This window comes from Melozone crissalis, unplaced genomic scaffold (genome assembly GCF_028551555.1).
Source record: "Melozone crissalis strain CALT ecotype California unplaced genomic scaffold, PUWL_Pcris_2 ptg000013l_1, whole genome shotgun sequence".
Lineage (NCBI taxonomy): Eukaryota > Metazoa > Chordata > Aves > Passeriformes > Passerellidae > Melozone > Melozone crissalis.
The window spans coordinates 8,999,967-9,019,648 of record NW_026535791.1 but is presented as its reverse complement, the minus strand read 5'-3'; the positions used below and the strand labels follow the sequence as shown (position 1 = coordinate 9,019,648).

Here is a 19,682-nt window from a genome sequence, read left to right as displayed (position 1 = left end):
GACATTGAGAATAAGAAGAGTGGAGAAAACTTAGGAAAGGAGTACTTTATGTTTTTAACTATTGCCAAAGGAGATTTTTAAAGTGCTGTTACTCAATAGAGAGTTTTAAAGCACAAAAAATAGGAAACTAGAAAAAGAAATGTTAAAATCTGAGTCCCAAGACCTACATTCACCTAGCTTTGAAGGACTCTGAAGGACTATTATTAGACTTTCACTGACAGAATGTTCTTCTGAAATGTTTCTATGAGATTCACTGAATATTCATGGGTCAAGAATTTATATTTTTTTGTCAAATAGATACAGAAATGAATAAATAGAACAAATACAATGTTCACATGAGTTTGAAAATATTTCTCATCATAGCAATTTACTGGGTTTGGTAAATAATTTACTTCCATTTTGCAGAACAGACAGATATTGTGTATTCTTTGTACATGAAAATTTAAATGTGGAAGGGAGAAAAATGCAGCTAGAATTCCAAGAATGACAATGGTTCCAATTTTTAGGTCTTAGGAATAGTTTTGCAAGCCAATTTCATGGCTTCAAGAACATTCTGGGGTCATATACTTCCAGATGAAGAAAGAGGTAGTTATGTTAACTGCTGGGAAAAAGCCAGCAAGTTCTGCAGTAAAATCTATTAGCTCAGACCAATAACAGCAGCTAAAACCCAGGTCATGCTGGATAACCTAAAAATCTCAGAGGAATGGCATTTGGAACCAAACACAGAGGTTTAGAGGGAAAAGTTTTCATATCCTATTTAGCTCTGTGAAAAACTTGAATTAGAGTCAAAAGACAGCTTCTGACATTCAAGAGTTAAGAAAATAATTACAAAAAATTGACTGTTTAATAAATCTGTTCTTACAACTTATAATAAAGCTGCCATAAAATTCCTATGAATATGCTAGAAACAACATACAACAGGCAGAAGATATTGAGAGACTGCAAGTACTGATGGGATACAATTGCAACTCATTTCTATGACCTATTCATGGAGCAGAAGCTCAGACACTGAGTGCTCAGTAAAATTCAACACAGCAGTGTTCAGTACTCCACCCAAGCAAATTCCATTACCATTTACCTCTTGCAGGTGCCTTTCATTACATTACAGTGGGTTTTAAGAAAAAGAATCACCATAATGGTATATATATTTATGGTACCTATTCAATGAGAACATATTTATGATTGGGGGAGTGGGGTGGGAAATGTTATAAAGAAGATCAAGTTAAATCTAGTATTTTAAACTTAATTACTCTCACTACTAAGATTTTATTTTGCAGATCCTTCAACTAGTACCCAGTGTAAGGTTTTTCATAGAATTTCTTTAGACAAAACTGTATCTTGCAATTACCATATAAAATATTAAGAGCACAAAACTATCATGTAATATTTTCCCTAAAATCCTGTGAGATGAAATATTTGGGAGTTTATTTGGTGAAGCAGTGGATGGCACTGTTGGGCTACAATTATAAGGCTAGAGATGGAAACTTAAACTGCTGTGCTTAAAAAAAAAGATTTTTGTGACTTGTTTAAGCACACAATTCAGATATAAACTCATTCAGAGTACACTGGAGATTTCACAATCAATGTGGAAGCTAGTTCATGCACTGAAAGGAAGTTTTGTAACAGGAGAAGTATTATTTTAGGTACTTCAACTGAAGCAGAAATGTTTACATGCTTGTTTCACATGGCAGCATGATCCCATTTAGGACTTACTTGGCACATGGAAGAATTGTTATGGATTAATTTAATGACTGTATACATTTTCTTAAAATGCTCACCACTGAACATCAAGTATGCGTGTTTTACCGCCACAAAGTCAATTCTATTTCTTAAAACTGCTCGCAATTAATGGTTATCTTGTCTTTACTTACAGACTAAAATTGTGTGAATGAATGGGGTGGTTAAACAAAGTTTCTTTTTAGAAAAGGGCTTTCGTTCTTCAGTTGCTCTAATGTATTCTTACTTAAGGCAGTACTTAAATAAATATCAGTTTGAGGAATTATCTTAGATAGGGGTCACCCTGTATTTACCCAAAACTACATATTTTATTAAATGGTAGTAGTGTATGTGACTAATTTTTAGGTAGTGCATTAACTGAGGGGGGAGAAAAAAGACAAAAATATTGTCTTGGCTTATACAGCTACAACAAACTCAATTTCAGCAACAATAACTATTATACTGAACATGAGAAAATTGACATTAGAAGCATTTTATATCTGTTCACATCTTCATTAAAGATGAGGCAGAGAGTTCCCTCAGCAAGTTTGCACATGACAAGAAACTGGGAGGAGTGACTGGTCTGCCAGGGGCCTCAGCAGGCTGGTGAAATGGGATAACAGGAGCCTCATGAAGCTGAACAAGAAGAACTAAGTCCTGCATTAGGGGAGGAACAAGCCCAGGCTCCAGCACCTCCTGGGAGCACACAGCTGGAAAGAAGCTCTGAAAAATGGAGCTGGGGCGCTGAGGGACCCCAGCTTGAACATGAGCTGTCAATGCGTCCTTGCAGCAATGGGAAATGATCCTGGGCTGCAGCAGGCAAAATATTGCCAGTAGGCTGGGGAAGGGAATCCTCCTCCTCTGCTGAGCCTAGGTGAGGCCACACCTGGATTTCTGCATCCAGCTCTGGTCTCCACAGTATAAGAGAGACATAGATCTTTTATATTTACTTTTACTACTAAACTGATCCAGATATTCTGTAGATAGTCTTTGTTTCTCTTGAGGAGGGAAGACTCAAGGGGGCCACAAAGTTGTGTATAAATACTTCTTGGTTTTCAGTACTTCCAAGGATGGAAACCACACAACTTCTCTGGACAACCTGTCCATTGTTTGACCACCATGACAGCAAAAAATAGTTTGTTTCTGTTACTGGAAACCAAGAGACATCTAGATCAGTTTAGAAGTAAAAGAAAATGTGTAAAAGCCCAACAAAAGGATCCATAAAACTCAACAAAACTGAAAAAAAAGCTGTTCATACAGATATAGGAAGCAATATTTCATAGACAAAACTAGAAGCATAATTTGATCTTTAATCTCTTACATGGTACATATGTAATGCTTTCACTGCTATATACCTAGGAAAATAACGGAGTTTTATGCATTTAGTTGGCCTGCTAGCAAAACTCTGGTAAGTAATGATTCACTATCAGTTGACTTCAACTTGCTTTCATTTTTTAACCAGTTACTGAAAAAATACTGTTTTTTTTATGGCTGGTTGTGAAACCAGTGTTGTTGAAACTATTCTGGAAATACACTAGGCATTTTCATTATGCACAGAAAAGTGATAAGGTAAAGAATAATGAAGTCTGAGAACCTTATTGTCTTGAGAAAAAGTAATATAACTCTTTCAGATATATATCATTTATGTAGTAACTTTGACAGAGAGTCTTGAATTTATTGCAAAACATGGTAGGATTTTCACCAACAAAAGACACCTTTATGTTTTTAGCAATGCCCATTAGTATCAACAATCTAATATAGCAAAGCGTAGAACCTGAAATGCAGAATGGAAATGAAGACCAGCTTTTAGGTGAACATTCAGACTTCCTAGAATAGGGCATTTGATTTTACAGCAAAGCTTCTGAACAGAGATGATGAAATTGAACATCTCTAGTTCATGGGATATTCTGATTTCTTGATATGTCTTATTACTTGAAAATGCCAGGTAAGTTTCTAAGACACTAGCTTAGCTTTCTAGAACAGCATTTTGTGCATAGCTTCTTGCCAGTTTCCCTGGACACTCTTCCCTCTACCTTGCTCTAACACTGCCTGCAGAAGGCAGGGAGCCCAGCAGCTCATGAGATGGAACTCAGGAGCTATGGAAATCAACTGGAAATCAACTGCTTTGGACTTCTCAGCACTGTGGCATTGCTCTAGAGCTGACATTTCTGAAATTTCATCTTGGGGTATTTCTCTAACATTGAGGATCCTGACAAAATTGAATCTTCCTTTAGGGTCCCTGGGACAGCCAGATGTCCCATTCTGAACACTGTCCCTTGTTTGAGTTCCTGTGGATTTCAGACCCTCAGTTTCATAGCAGGAACACACACAGCCTTGCTTCTAGGGTGGCTCTTGCTTGATAAATAATCTGGTCCTTCCTGCCATTCTTTGAAGGTCCCTCAAAATTCATCTGCTGGCATGAAAACAGATTTCAGATTTCAACATTCCCAATTGCCAAACCTGATGCTTTTTAATTGTGTTTGTGTAATAAAAATGTATTTCTAGTGATGAGTAAATATAGTATTTGGTGAAACTTAAAGCACTAATGACAAGACCCAGAAGGAGCCAGAGTCTTCTCCGGCTAGAACTGCCCTTGAAATGAGGTTGCTAATTAGATATCCAAACACATATGCAAGTTCAAAAGCCATATGTGGCTATATTGCACATATATCTGTGGCTTTATTTCAAAACTTGAGCATTATGAAGGCATTTTTACTCTTTGTTTTCTTTTTCATTCTAAGCATTTAGGATCTGTCATGTTAATCAGCTTAACAGGCTAAATATTCTTGAGCACATACCCTAGATATATTTGACCAGCTTACACATGTATGTGTAGAATGTGGGCACTGAGTTCATTCACATTTACTTTAATGTTGATTAGAAAATATAGCCTTTCTTGTACTCTCTTTATGTATAAATTGTTTGTGGACCTTTATAGGCTGATGGACCAAATTTTAATAAAGGAACTGGTCTAGGCTGACTTTTGTGGACCAGTATTCTACCTCACTGGTAGGGTGGTACAGTAGTGTCTCCTTTATGCTAATCTCCAATGACTGTAAATTGCTAAGTTGATTAACTAGAAGAGACAGTTCTTTCACCACATGTTCAGAATCTCTGTGAATTGGGTCATATCTGCATTTTTCACATATCCATCACAGTAAAATTTGGGGAAGAAAAGTAGGGTGTATACTCATTTATACAATCTTTTCTTTTTTCTTTATTTTCATTTACAATTTACTTATTTACACTGAAATTCCACCTAAACTTAGAATAAGAATTAAGTTATTGATGTTATAAAATTAAAACCCTACTAAAAGTTCCCTGTAATTCAGATTCCATTCAGCTTGCACTTTTATACTGCAGTAAGTAGCATCTCTTCAGCTATACAAAAGAGAGAAATAAAATTATATTTTGATTCGAGTAAGAATTTAACTAAAACAAAAGGGCACTGCGGATACAATGTTGAACTAATTGTGCTTGTATTTTACATCTGGGTATGAAAGTAACTTTAACAGATTACAAACAAATCGAATGCCTAATAATAAAGTCTTAGAAATGGTGGAGACTAATCCAAAAGAAAAAATTCTCTAGTCAATCTCTTGTAAATGCTGCTATGACTGAGATGCAAAGAGTCTCAAGGGACAGCTAAGTATCTAGCCATAGGAATCTGCTGCAATTTTTCACACTGTTTTAAATAGGCACAGAAATATGTTATGATTTCTAATTGCAATATTTCTTACTTGTCAGGTAATTTGAAAATATATTCATATGTAGACATATGCCCACACACATACATATAGGTATACATAATATATCTTATGAAAAATTGAAATCCAAACACGCATACAGGAGCTGACTAGCAGACTATAGTTAAGTAGAAACTTCATTGTGACAAATTTTTGGAGAAAATATTGTTTCCCAATAGTACAACATTGAATGTTTCCTACAGGAAGAAGTCACTATCAAATAAAATTAACACTTCTGTTTTTAGGCCTTCTAGGTAGAATTTAACATTTGCTTTACTTCTCCAAAACAAACATATAGATCATAAACATAGTTTTAATTTCCAAGACTCCTTCCTTAATTTCTGCAAATATAATATAATTACAGCAAATATAATATAATTACAGTATCCATACATCCAACATCAAATATTATTTAATACTAGAGTAGCTGCAAAGCTCTTTTTTATCTATCAAGGTCATGTCTTGATGGCTGCACAAGCTCAGATAAATCAGGTGTTAAGCAGGCACATCTCCAAGGAATCTGATAATTCTCTCATCTGCAATCCTCAGCATATCTTATTATTTACTGCCAAAGAAATGACTGATTAATTTTGTCATCTTTGCTCTGTGATTTTTGCTCAACTGAGGCTGGCTGCCCTCTTCTGCAATGCCTGATCAGACCTATTTAAGTTGATGCCTTTGATCGTAGACACTGAGGAGCTTGCTGACTTAGGCTTTGACTAAACATTCCTCCACTGCAATATTTATGCACAGAATCCTAAATGATAATGGACAGTCATTGTAAATAACAAAAACTTGTAAGACGTTTCCACTATTTTTCTGATGCTCAAGACAGCTCTACTTGTACTAGAGGTATCAGTCAAGATGAAAAATTGAAACAAAAGCCCAACAAATTTTCCTTTGATTAATACTTTATTTGTCACAAGTGAAGTATGCGAGGTCAGGAAATAAAATCTGTTATTGGAAAACTATGTAGTCTGATTTTTTTAAAAAATGCTTTAAATTCTTTCTGTAGTGTGATGTCATACTCAGCTTTGGAAGATAGGGGCATTTTACTATCAAACTGTTCCAAACAAAATTATCAAAACAAAACCAATAAAAAACCAACTACAATGAAAGTTAAGCCCTATGGGGAAAAAAAAAATCAGCCTCTAGCTCTTTATTAATCACATTCCAGCACCAGAGGCTAGAAGTACATCAAACTGCACCAAATCCTTTTCACATGACAACCTCATAAATTATTCAACTCATTAGTAACACCAAGAGGCATAAAAATAACATCAGTGTTAAGGATGTTTTCTTACAGAGAAAGGTCAGCTAAAAGTTTCAGTATTAAAATCCAAAGGCTTAAGCCTCTGAAAAGTAAATACAGCTAGATAGAATCCATGAATATTTTAATGCATGCTGATTTTAAATTCCCTGTTAATTTTAATATATATATGAAAAGCTAGAAATATTTTTTAAATTCTGAAAACTTCAGTCTATTGTTAATTTTTATGTAACCACTAAGTTTGATGTGCACCATCTCTGTATAAACCTGACTTTTATTTTTCCTGTATGGTGAATGCACTAACAGGTGTTATAGAAATTTAAAGTCCATGGTTTTAGTGACTATTTGCCTGCCAAAAGCAACACAGCAATCAGCACAGTTTTGTACCCGACTCTCATAAAATCTCTATCCTGATGTTTTGGAAGAACATGGAGAAAATATCCCTTTGTCAAGGATGAAATACCATATACAAGTGGGGGAAATGTCTTCTTTAATCGAGCTTAAGGGAAGTTTATGACTTGAAGTGCTGGACATGATAGTCCCCACCTTTAAGTAAGGATTAATTTACACCTCCAAGTATAACTGCACACACAGATATTAATTCATATGTCCAACCTTCTTTGGATCCCAGCTATTTGCCTTATACAACCGCAAAGTTGGTGAAAAGTGTAGGTCATGTACAGAGTTAGCTTTATATCTATCATATTCAGAACTTTTGGCAACCTTAGCCTTTGGCTAAACATCAGATGAAAGGTTCAACTTGCTTTGGGAATGATTACTTCAATTTTTTACTCCTAAATGCTAAAGAATCATAGCACTTTCTTTTCAGCACTAAAACAGGAAAAAAAAAAAAAAACCACAAAACCAGAACACCATCACAATACTCTTTAAAAAAATTCCTCTCTCTATATGCTAGAGACGTATCTCAGCTTAAACCCAAGAATTAAATTTGCTTTAGATTTTGAGGTACTCAGGTTCAGTCTGCTGTACAGAAGTCACAAACACATGAAACTTCTACATGTTATAGAGGAATTTGTAAGCATGTCATCCATCCTCTTTTATACTCTAGTTACATCTCCATGAAAATCAAACATTATTTAATTCTTCAGTTTCTAAAACTGAAGCTTCTGTGTATTCAGTTCACTATTGAATCACAAGTCATCCTTACAAATATTATTGTTAACAAGTTCTAATGCATTTCACGATTTGCAGAAAAAATTACTTCTGGCTGAAATTGGCATGCCAGAATAAAATTTCTGATATTTTTTAATTCCTCATTCAGAAAATGTCTCCAATGGAACTATTGTGATGCATTAGTTTGATGACCTATTTCATTCAGTCACTCCAGAGAGACACGTTCAGTTGCTTTTACCAGCCTCTCAAAATTAGTGTCTGGGAATGCTAGAGAAGTATAATGTGAAGCCCTTGGGGATCAGGGAATTTAACAGCTCACAAGCTCAATTCTTCTGGTTCATTAAAGTGTAAGAATTGAAAGAATTCCTTTTCTAAGAATATGTTGTCCTAGGAATTCTCAGCACTGTCCTTGAGAAAGAAGGGACATGATTCTGAGGAATCCATGGACATCAAGAAAGCATCATGAGCTATATTTTTAAGCTGAGGTAGTACTGACCATATTCCACAGCAGCTTTTAGGAGAGCATCAGCATGAGTAGACCCAAAAGCATTACGAACAAATCTCCTCCGTCGGCGCAAATCATCTTCCCAGTAATCCAAGCGCCAGAAGTCATGCAGTTGGCTGGAAAATTAAGAACACACACATCAGCACCTACCACAGCTTGAACTGTATTTACATACATTATAGTATAATTTCACTGCTGCTTTCCCATTTCTGGAATACAATCTTGTAAAAACATGTATAACTAAAACTTACAATATTCTAGCGTTTCTTTACATGCATTTATGTATTATAAACCCCAGCATCGCCTGTCTCAAAGTGTTCTGCCTGCTGCTAAAAACATTAATCACACTGAACCCATTAACAAATGCAGCATCAAATTACAAGTATTAATGGCACAGCTTCCTTTCTGTTACAGTGTTTTTAACAAGGCTTGTAAATCATAGAATGGACCTCAGTGCAAATAGTTTGCAATTTAATGACTATGGTCCCTTAGCAGACCGAACTTAAAAGTATAAAATATTGCCCACTTGAATTTTGTGGAACTATGATTAAACTAATGTGCTGAAATATTCATTGAAATAATTCCCCACTGCCCCTAGCAACCTGAGAAAATTGCAATTTTATTCATTATTAATAACACTGAATTAGAGCAGCAAAAAAGTTCCACCATGTGGTAATTGTCTTGGTAAATTATTATTCCAGCACTAACAGAGTACTAGGATGATTTTATAGCTCCCAGCTAATACAAGCCATTAACAACCATGGCCATCTTAGTGTAACATTGCCTTTCTGCATTCAAAAGAATATTAAACTCCTGTAGAATTATATAAGCCATTGTTAATCTATATTAAAGCCAAAAAGTACACATATATAATCATCTGGTATTCAGCTTTGGTTATAAAGAGCTGACCAGCTCCACTTTCAGACAACTTCTTGACCTAATCAACACAAATCTCCCACATCTCTTTTATAAGCTATTTGGGCAAAGCCGCATTCTAAGCCAACATTTTAAAAGCTTTTTGGATCACTAGGAAGAATGTAAAATGTTTGTGGATGCATCCTTATTATCAGACTCCTAATTGAACATGCTATACATTTAAAATTATTCTGCACGCCTTGACCTTGCGGACCCTAACTAGGGAACCACTGCTCTAAACAAGTAATTTTCAATCCATCTGTAGTGCCCTGGACATGTGTGATCAAAAGACAAAGAGAAAAAAGAAAAAAAAAAAGAGGGAAAAGAAGTTTACAACTCATAAGTATGGTATATTTCTTTGCGGGATTTTTCTAGTTATTTCTTCAGCCACTATTTTCTATATTGCCTTCATTTTGACCAGCTATGTGCTAGTAGCCATTTCCAGAGGAAAAGTAGAAATATGCTACTGTAGGACAGACATTTTCATTCTTTACAGTCCACTTAAGCACTTTTTTTTAATGCTTTCATTAGTTATTGTCCAACTTTACTAACTGCTGTCATGAGACCTGGATCTGTTACAGAGGGCAGGGCACCATGGGGAGTGGATCTGGCATCCTCCCTTCTAGCCACTAACAAATTTTCAGAAGCAGCACACCATAATTTTTAGTCAATGCTGCTGTTTTTTGCCATTCTGAATGGCATTTTTACAAGATGCTTCTTAATTCTGTGTGAAGCCCCTACTTTTATGGCTGCCTTGCAGAACATGCATTTTACTTATTTACAAGCAGCAAGGAGGCAACTTCAGTGGTTTTTCTAAAGACAAGAAACCTTCCCTTTATAATTCCATTTCAGAGTAAGTAATGACAGGACAGAAGTAAAAATATTAACGAAAACCTTTTAAAAAAAGATCTCTGAAATTATTTGTATTATTGGCAGCAATAAGAAAACCACTAATGTTGATAAGAATGATCTACATAATAATAAAATACTTAATGAAATTAAGAATATTCATATTCAGCCTAAAAAACTATGTTTTTAATTTGCTTTGTGTTTAATCTGGTAATTCATTACTTTGATTAATTAGTCTGAAAATTGCTGTACATTCTCAATTTAACATTAACCAGATTTTAAAACCACTATTTTAATGAAGTGTTAAGTAAGAAAGTAATGAAATTTTCAGAAGATTAAGTCTATTTTGCAGATCCAAAAAACCATTACAAGTTCACCAGGGACTGAAGCTTGAAATATGTAATAATGGTGCCAAATTAATTTTTTTGAGAAAAAAAAGACCAGAAACATCATTTCTATTCACAAACTATATGACTTTTAAAAACAGAACTGAAGTTTCTTGTTACCGTTTTCTACAGAAGTCTATCCTATAATGTTACTACATGCTTCCAGGTCCTGGAAGTTGGTATCTCTACCCTAAAGAAAAGGTTTCTGAATCTTAACTAGTTGATTGAAGATTGATTTCTGACTCAGAGCAACATCATCAACAAAAAGACAAGATACCTTTCCTATGCTGTTGCTAGAAAGAAAGCTGACACTTCAAAAGAGGATGGATCTATACTTACAGAAAGCTTTGAATGATTGAGCTTCATCACTAAAATAACGGGCAGAAAAAAATCTGTGATTTCCCTTAAAAATTGTATTCTTATATCTCTAGGTTGGATTAAAAATACTACTAAAGTAGAATACTCTGGCACCAGTTTCATCCTAAAATTTAGAATTTAGCCTGCTTTAAGTCAAGCATTATGGACTGAATCAGTGTTAAATTGTCTAGCCCACAGATTACAGTACTTTAGACATATTTATATTCTAATCCTGTGGATATCACTTAGACTTAAAGATTTTTGAGGAATTTAGGTAGCTGTTAGGTAGTTCTAAATGATGGCTGTAAATGAAGTAGAACTATATTTTCTAATGATGTACCAGGCACAAGTGAGTCCCAATCTGCAAATTGCCCATAAGTCTTTCTGCTACAAAGCCTTTCTTTAATTTCTTGACTAAATCAAGTAATTTTAGTAATTTATTTTTTGTGAAAAGGGCAATATTTCAATAGGCTTTACTTTTCCTTATAATGCATACTATTTATAATCCTTATTTCCACAGCCAACTAGATTACATGTAATTTCTCATTCCTCCATATTTTATACCAGTCAAGTGACATTTTGAATCAGGCTTGTTTAAATGAAGAAGTGCATATAAAGCATAATATAATGAATATTTTTTAAGACTAAAAGTTTATAGCATCATATAGGAGATATTTCTAAACAATTTTAAGAAAAGAGAAATACATATCTATATCCTTCAAACTGAACAGCTATTTTAAATGTATACTAAAACACAGGACCCAAAGAACTCCACATGATGAGTGTAACTGTCAGAGATAATTTCCTTACAAACTACAGTATAATCCAATATAATCCAATATAAACCTTTCTCATCATAATGAGAACTGGCATGAATCTAGTAATACTACAAGGCTACTAACAATGAAAAAAATATTTTTAATGGTATGGTGTTGCAACTTAATCCCAAATTTCTGATGTGCAGTACTTCATACAGTTAATACAGACAAAGAAAATACACGTTTTAATGGAACAAGCCCTATTGTACTACGTACCGAAGGATTAATAATTTTGTTTCACTGGCACTGTCATCACTGGTACCCACTTGACAGCTTGATGTGCATGCTCTCCTACTTCAAATACACTTTTCTTGGCCAGCATGGGATGGAAAAGCAAACTGGTGTTATGCTGCCCTGGGTAGCCACGATGGACTTTGATAAATTGGAGCAAACAGCTTTGAGGTCTCTCAAATGCAGGTTGCTCTAAAACTCAGATCTGCCCAGAATTCTTCATGATATTCTTTACTGCCATACCACACACATCTTCCATGTGGGAACAAAGATTATTGAGACAGACTAAAATGTTTCAGATAGCTCAATTATCCTCTCAGAGGAGAAACTGTGACGGGCTTTGCCAGAAAAACAATTAAGAGGAATGTCAAGTCAGCCTGCACAGCAAAGTCCTCCCTGCCTTTTCACATCTCCATAGCTTGAACATTTAAAAGACAACCCTTGAAACGATTTTCTGTTAATTCCTATGGCCATAGCTGCAATGAAGAGCATGAGAAGGGTTTTTCCTTGGACTTATGAATACTAGCTGTCCTAAACTGTAAGTCTTTGTCCATCCTGTGTGCACTCAGCATCTGTGACAACAGCTGCATGGCTGAGAAACCCAGTCCCTGTTTGGAAACAAGATGCAGTTTGCTACATGTCACCTACAGCTACAGCAACTAGTGACAAAAATGAATTCTGGAAAGTAGCAGTACACAAAAAAGATCCTCAGACTGCAGCCCCAAGGATAGGCTGCCAGATGGAAGAGATTAAGTTTGAATATATTAATGAAGAGGAACAAGCCTGCAGACATGGGGGAAGGGGAAAAGTTGTTTTGAAAGAGAGGTGGGACACAGAATTGGAAGGATCTCAGAGAATCCTTAGTCTTTGTAATACTGGGAAAATACTAGAAAAGACAAGGAATTTATGATCTATAATTTCAACAATTAGTCCTGGTTGCTTTTATGGGACATATTTTGAAAAAGAAAAATTATTCTTTTCACAGTGTGGAATTATGACTGTGTTTTGAGAAATAAGGGAAAAAAAGTATATTTGGAAAGCATAAAGAATTCCCCTAATGTAGAAGAAAACCAGAAAGTGAATGACATTTTAAAAAAAAGGTAAGTAAAAGAAAACTTGAAATACAAAAAATACAAAACCACTCATGCAATATTTTTAAAGGTGAAAGCCAATATATAAACATATTTGCCAGAAGATGCAAGAGCAGATGTCTTCTGTAACAACAAAGGAGTAAATAAGGTTCAGAAATAGTGTTGCAATAGATACAGTAAAGTAACTGTAAATAATATTCAGCCCTGGAAATATTAATACAGGGAATAAAGATTTAATGAACCTGAGAAACACCTAATGTCATGAAAATTGGAAAAGATGGTAAAAAAGGGGAAGGGTTTCCACTTGGACTTTGAAACAAGGATGAAATAGAGCACAGAGAAACTCTAACAGCAACCACTAGTACTGATCATCAGAACAGGAGCAGAGGAGTCACCTCTGAAAAGCAAAAACAGAACTGCTAACAGTTTCTCTCCTCTGATCATGTTACTAATGGTCTTGCATTAATAATGAAGGACAAAGCTGAGAGAACAGAGAATGAAATGAAAGAGAGAAAAAACTACCAGAAGATGACTAATGATTAAAGATGCACCAAATTTATGGAGAAGAATTTCTAAGAACTGTTTTAAAGGGTAACACCCTTTTCAGAAAGGAGGAAGTGATTTATGGGGCTTTTATTTCCTTCTTAAGGCACTGGAAAAAGGAGTGTTTAATACACATTCTTAATGAAGATTTCCAACTCCTGAAACTTCTGTGTCTTAATTTCAGTGAGAAAACTGAGGACACATCAAAACTGAAAACAAAAATCTCTCAATTTGAATTATTCTTCAGATAGATGAGATGTTAGAAAGGAGAGTAATGTCAGTAGATGTGAAAGGGAGGCTGTGACAATAGAGATGTTTATTTTAGCTGTGGTACTACTTAAACCACACACTTCTAAGTCAGTAAAATCCCAGGATAATGGATTTTAGTCTATTGCATAGAGTCTGAAGGAAAAAACTCATAATGAATAGACAAATAAATGAGGATTAACAGTTTACTGATTGCCTAGATTTTTATAAAGCTTAGTTCTTCAGAATGAGTTGGTCAGCATGGAATGGCTGCAATATTATTAAATAGTAGTAAACTTCTATCAAGAAGCAGCAGTTGTAGGGAAATAAGACTAACCATGCATAAAGTTATAAATGGGGAAAAATAGAGAGAAAAAAGCCACACACTTAAAAATAACAATGGAAGTGGCAATAACTCAAATCTCTACAAAGTAAAACTAATGATAAGTAGAATTTTTTACATTATGGAATGAACGTAAAATATAAATTTAAAATAATGAGAGAGAAATTTGGCAAATCTATCCAAGCACTAATGGGCAATAGTAGCACACTACATGTAGGACAGCTAAATGAAACAATACAGTTTTCTAAAGTTATATACTTGGTTCCTTTTAGTGACTCCAATGGCATTGAATGAAGAACTGAAGGACCTTACAAAGCAGATACGTAAATTGTCAGTGTTTGACTCACCAGAATCACAAAGGGCTTTTTACCAACAAAATATGAGTAACAACAATGCAATTGCACCAGATTCTAGAGATAATTAATTGTAAACTTAGAAACACTAAAATGAAATAAAATTCAGGGTTAGAATTAGGATAAAAGATCATATTTGGAAAAAAAAAAGGAAAAGAAAGTGGTTGAAACAATACTCTGGTTTAACTCAGATTTCTGGTTTAACTCAGATTTCTGGTTTGGAGCCTTAATTCTGTTTCAGAGTTTGGTTTGCTGCCGCTCCAACAAAGAGGAAACAAAACATCCAAAGCCCAAAAAGCCATTTTATAGTTTTAGATAATGGAAAATTTGGGTAAAATTCCCTTTTGGAAAATACCTTGAAAGAATTGTTTAGGACACTTTCATTTTTACTGTATATTTTGTTATGTCATGCTATCTCAGTACAATGGGCACTTAGTAAGATTTCACAAGTACTGCCATGATGCCTCAGTACAACAAAATCCAAGATGGAATGAATTGGGGGTCATCTCTGTATTTCTTAACTGGCTGCAAAAAAGAGACAGACAGAATGGCTTAGGCTAGGAGCATTACTATAAGAGGCTAAAATTAAGCAAAATGCATTCCATGATAAGGGTGCATGATAATTGTCTTATTCAAAATGTAGAAATATCTCAAAATTTAATTGACGCAAAACTTGGTCTAGAAAATGATCATTGAATTTCAAGCAAAAAAAAATTGTTTTATGTTTTGACTATTATGCTATAATATCACATCTGAAACAGGCACCATGACATTAACATACAGTCTTGCTTTTAGGAAATACAGTATGAAAATAAAAACATTTGAAAACTTTTATTAATTTATAAAAATGCAAAAGAAAAAAAATAATGTATTTTCATGGGAATTTATGCCATCATAACTTTCTCCCAAAAGATTTGATCAAAATAATGTTTTCTAATTTAAATGGGTTTAAGAATGAAATTTTCATTTAATTTTTCTACATTTTTTACAGGCATATTACCTACTGTAAGCAAAATTATTTTCCTTGTTAAGCACATCACCTGTAAAACTAAAAGAAAAATAAAAGTGGGTACCCTCTGTCTACAAAAACAGGAGACCTCATGAAATAATACAACTTTTTGTCAAAATTGTCTGGAAAGTAATGTGATTTTACAGCTATAATCCATAAGAAATCAGATAAACATCTCAGAAAATAACTTATTTTCTTTAATTTAGACAAGGTAAAATGCTGCTTTAATAAATTAAATCAAAAGAAGAAGTCTAGGACAACTATTATTTTGCTATAGAAATGCTGTTTTTCAAACAATGTTAACTTTAATAGATACAGTTCTTAGGATATTTAAGATCTTTCTTATGATATCTAAGATATTTAATTAATTAAGTTTGGGATTTTTTTTCAATTGTAGTTTATCCTCTGAACTTCAAACATTAAACATTCTTCCAGTAGTGATTCTGTTGAATGGATTAATCTGATAATGCTGTTACCTACTTCTGTTTGGCTTTTCAGCCAAGACCATCAAAGCGCATTTAAGTAGGAAGAATGGTGACTCAATTCTGCCTATGCACGTGGTTGCACAAAAACCAGATGAACTGGTGTTGTGACCACTGGAAAGTAAGAGGATTGCTTCTTGTAGTTATGTTTTGCCTCTTACTGTCTGACTCCTTTTTTGCATAGAAATTAATTAAAAAACCCCAAATCTCAACTCCCTCCCACAACAGCCCTTCCCTGTCTGGGATCTTTTAGTATTATTTGCTTGGTTCAGCTGTAGCATTGAAAAAGGAAGAGTGAGAGAACAATTATTCAAATCTCATAGAGACACCTTACTCCTTTGCCTTCCGCATGAGAACTAACTATGCTACTTATGTAGATGATAGGATATTTTATTCTTGGTGTAATGAATACAGCTAGGTCCTTTTGGTTGTTTTTTCTACCTTTTCTGGAGAGAAATTGAGAAAAATCCTAAACACAATGATCTCTTTTCCCATTGAATTCTGAAGGACAGTAACACCACTTCACTAAGAAACTCCAGTAAACAAAGCTGGAGATTATTTTTAATGTCACTCCCATACAGTCTACATCAGCACAATGCAGAAGTCCTGAGATTTTTGCAAATGTTCTAATGAAGCAGTGACTTTTTACAAGGAAAATAGGTTACTCTGTGTTTCAAGATTTTATGTATCATATTTAACACATATCTAAGGATAGTAGGGTCCTAGCTTATAAAAAAAAATTCTGAGTCTTTACGACTTGTCTGCAATTCTAGAAGAGTTAAATGGTACCTAAAATTTTGAACAGTTATGATTAGTGTGCTCGGACAAATGAAAAACAGTCCCCAGATTTCCAAGTGGGCATCTCAAGTAAAAGAGCTTGCTGAAGCTCTGGAAAACTTGGGTGCCTCATTGCCTTACTTAAAGGTCAAACACTAAAAGCTCAGACTTGTAAGTGGGGATAACATGTGTGACTGCTGATGAGGATGCTGTCCCAGCTGTCTGCTCCATTCCAGATGCACAGATTAAGGTGTCTGAATCTCTTGTGATGGAACTACTGAAGAACCTACTGAGCACACAAATTACAGCCCAGTTTCTGGACAAGCCAGCAACAACTTGTCAAAAAAATCTAGAGCTGCATTTTTAACAGAAGCAGCGTGGTTGAGATAGACAGTTAGGACTTGTTATCTCATTAGTTACTCCTGTTTGTAAGTCATGGCATGGAATATGGAATCCAGGAATAGAAATTTTGTCTCTCAAAGGCTTTAATCAGAAAACAAGAGAAAATGCTTTCTCTAAATGTTTTAAAAGCATTATTCTAAAACTAGGGGACACAGCTTTATTATATATATACATATATATACATATACACACACACTATTTCTTAAAAACCTATAATGAATTACTGTTTCAGATCTTTTTAAATTATTCAAGCTGCAACTGTTTAAAGACAGCTAACTTATTAACCTGGCATTGAGATGAAATAATTAGCTTCCTTAAGGCCTATCAACAAACAGCAACAGTAATCAAAATCTAATAAATAAATAATAAAGTTTTACTTAGGCAATTGTTTTTTTTTTTCCATCATGCAGAGTTGCTTATTAAAATGCAAGTCTAAAACTACACTATTTTAAAAGAGTAATTTTTTTTTTCAAAATGCCAATTCAAGCTTGGTAATTGGAAGTACTTGAATTCAAAATTTATAGAAGCCTGAGGTTTTACATCCCCTGCAAGTTTTTTGTACAGATTTATTTTTCCCCAGCATCCCGAAGTACAGCATAAGTTCAGAAAAACACATACCTGTCATTAACTTAATGCTGTTCTTAAGAACTAAAACAAAAACACGACAGCCCAATCAGTGGATATGCCTTTTCTGGTGTACAAACAATCACTCCTATCCCCAAATATAGCTTGTATTGATAAAATAAACATTTGCCAAGGGCCTGGCTATGAATGCTATAGAATTTTTAATAGAGACTCTGTTTATAATACTATCAAATAAATACTGAAGTAATCTTAACTTTGATCTTTTTTGTTACTGGGAATTTTTGCAAGAGCTAAAAAGCCAGCTTGGCAAGTAAATCAAAACTTTTCTATTTATTCTTTACTTTTGACAGTCAAGAGGTTCTTCAGAAGTATAGAAACAGTCTTCTATAAAACATCCCAAAATATATCAGCATGACCTAATGATGTCTTTTGGGCTCTGAAAATATTATATGAGAAGAAGCAGACATGAAATTGGGAAAAAAAGAGAAAAAAACAAAAAGACACCAAGTTATAACTTCTTTGTTTTCAGTCTTGAAATAAATTGCTTCTTTTGAGGGTTCTGAAAAATAAGTACGATATACTCTAAAGAATTTTTGCATACAAAGTATTTAGCAATCTACTACTCTGAATATGCTTTTTAATGTTTTCCTTCCTTTTATCAATTTAATCACACGATTCTGTGTGAAAATCATGAGATACAGATAGATACAGATTCTTTTTCCCTTGTCTGTAGCACAAATCTGTGACATGACCATGTGTTGTGTCTTCTGCATTTTTCATGCATATTTACAGTTCAGTTGCTGTTGTATAGTAAGTATGACTCCCTATAGGGATGTGCTTTAAAACATATTACAGAATGTGTATTTGACTGTATTTGGGTCTATGTTTTTAAATGAATACTACAGATAAAGAAAAATCATCAGCCGGCAGTTCAATAAATTTATACAACCCTCCTCCACTTTTCTGTGTAGAATGACCATAAGAAATTACAATCCTCAACCTTGCAAATTAAGCAGATTTTATACTTTACATGTTCACTGCAGGTTGTTGGTTTGGAGGTTTTTTTTGAGACTTCATTATCACAGTTTGTATGGGAGATGGAAAATGAGAAAGGAGTTCAATCCCATCTATCATTACAGCAGAAAGGAAAGATTCAGTTCTGAATTAGACAACCAGTGGAGGAAGGAATCATATGCCTGGATGGAGAGAAGGATGTTCCTCTCTCCCTTCAGAGCATGGGTAGCCAAATTTCCTGATACAAGAAACCAAAAGCTGAAAACTTCACAGAATTGTGAAATGCAAACTATAAGCTGAGAAATGGCAAAACTCTAAGATTAGTTCAAAAGTGGGACAAAGGGGGAACAAAATGGAGCTGGATGCAGCCTATACCTGGGTTTGAAAGTAATTTGGTGATGGAATTTTTTGGTTTACTTTCTCTGAGCTCTAAATGTGGATAATCATTAATATTTTGTGCCAAAGCTCTGGTGACAAATGCGCTTGGAAAGAGTGGATTTTGAAGAGCTGAAATGTCACATACGGCCTAAGAACCACGACACAAGTCATTCACCCTCAGAGATTCTCCAAACTCTAATGACAAACTTGGGCAAAAATACAGCTTACTCTCTTTGTTCTTCAACACCTTAATTCTTTTTTAACCTCTTGATTCATTTAACTGCTCCGGATCTCCCCTGTGTAGCTCAATAGACATTTTGTCTGAAGATGCTGAGAAGCTGACGATCACCTTGTCTTTGAAAACTGCTTGTTCTACAGGGACCAAAATGCCTGTGACCTCAAAGAATTTGTTTTTCTTTCTTGCAATCTGGAAGACACAGTTCAATTACTGGGAAGTTAATACTAGCAATTAACAGTTGTAATTTACTGGAAGATTAAGGTTGTCAAATTATGCCAAATGATAGCTGAGTTG

General features: G+C 34.5%; 1 protein-coding gene across 4 annotated transcripts in view; it reads right to left on the bottom strand.

The window, feature by feature from the left end:
- The window catches only part of NBEA (neurobeachin), a 452,437-nt gene that overhangs the window by 173,806 nt on the left and 258,949 nt on the right, over positions 1-19,682 (bottom strand). For all 4 annotated transcript variants that reach the window (XM_054272359.1, XM_054272360.1, XM_054272362.1 and 1 more), the window contains one exon: positions 8,363-8,487. In XM_054272359.1, the coding sequence (XP_054128334.1) occupies positions 8,363-8,487 (125 nt within the window). The remainder of the gene's footprint in view (positions 1-8,362; positions 8,488-19,682) is intronic.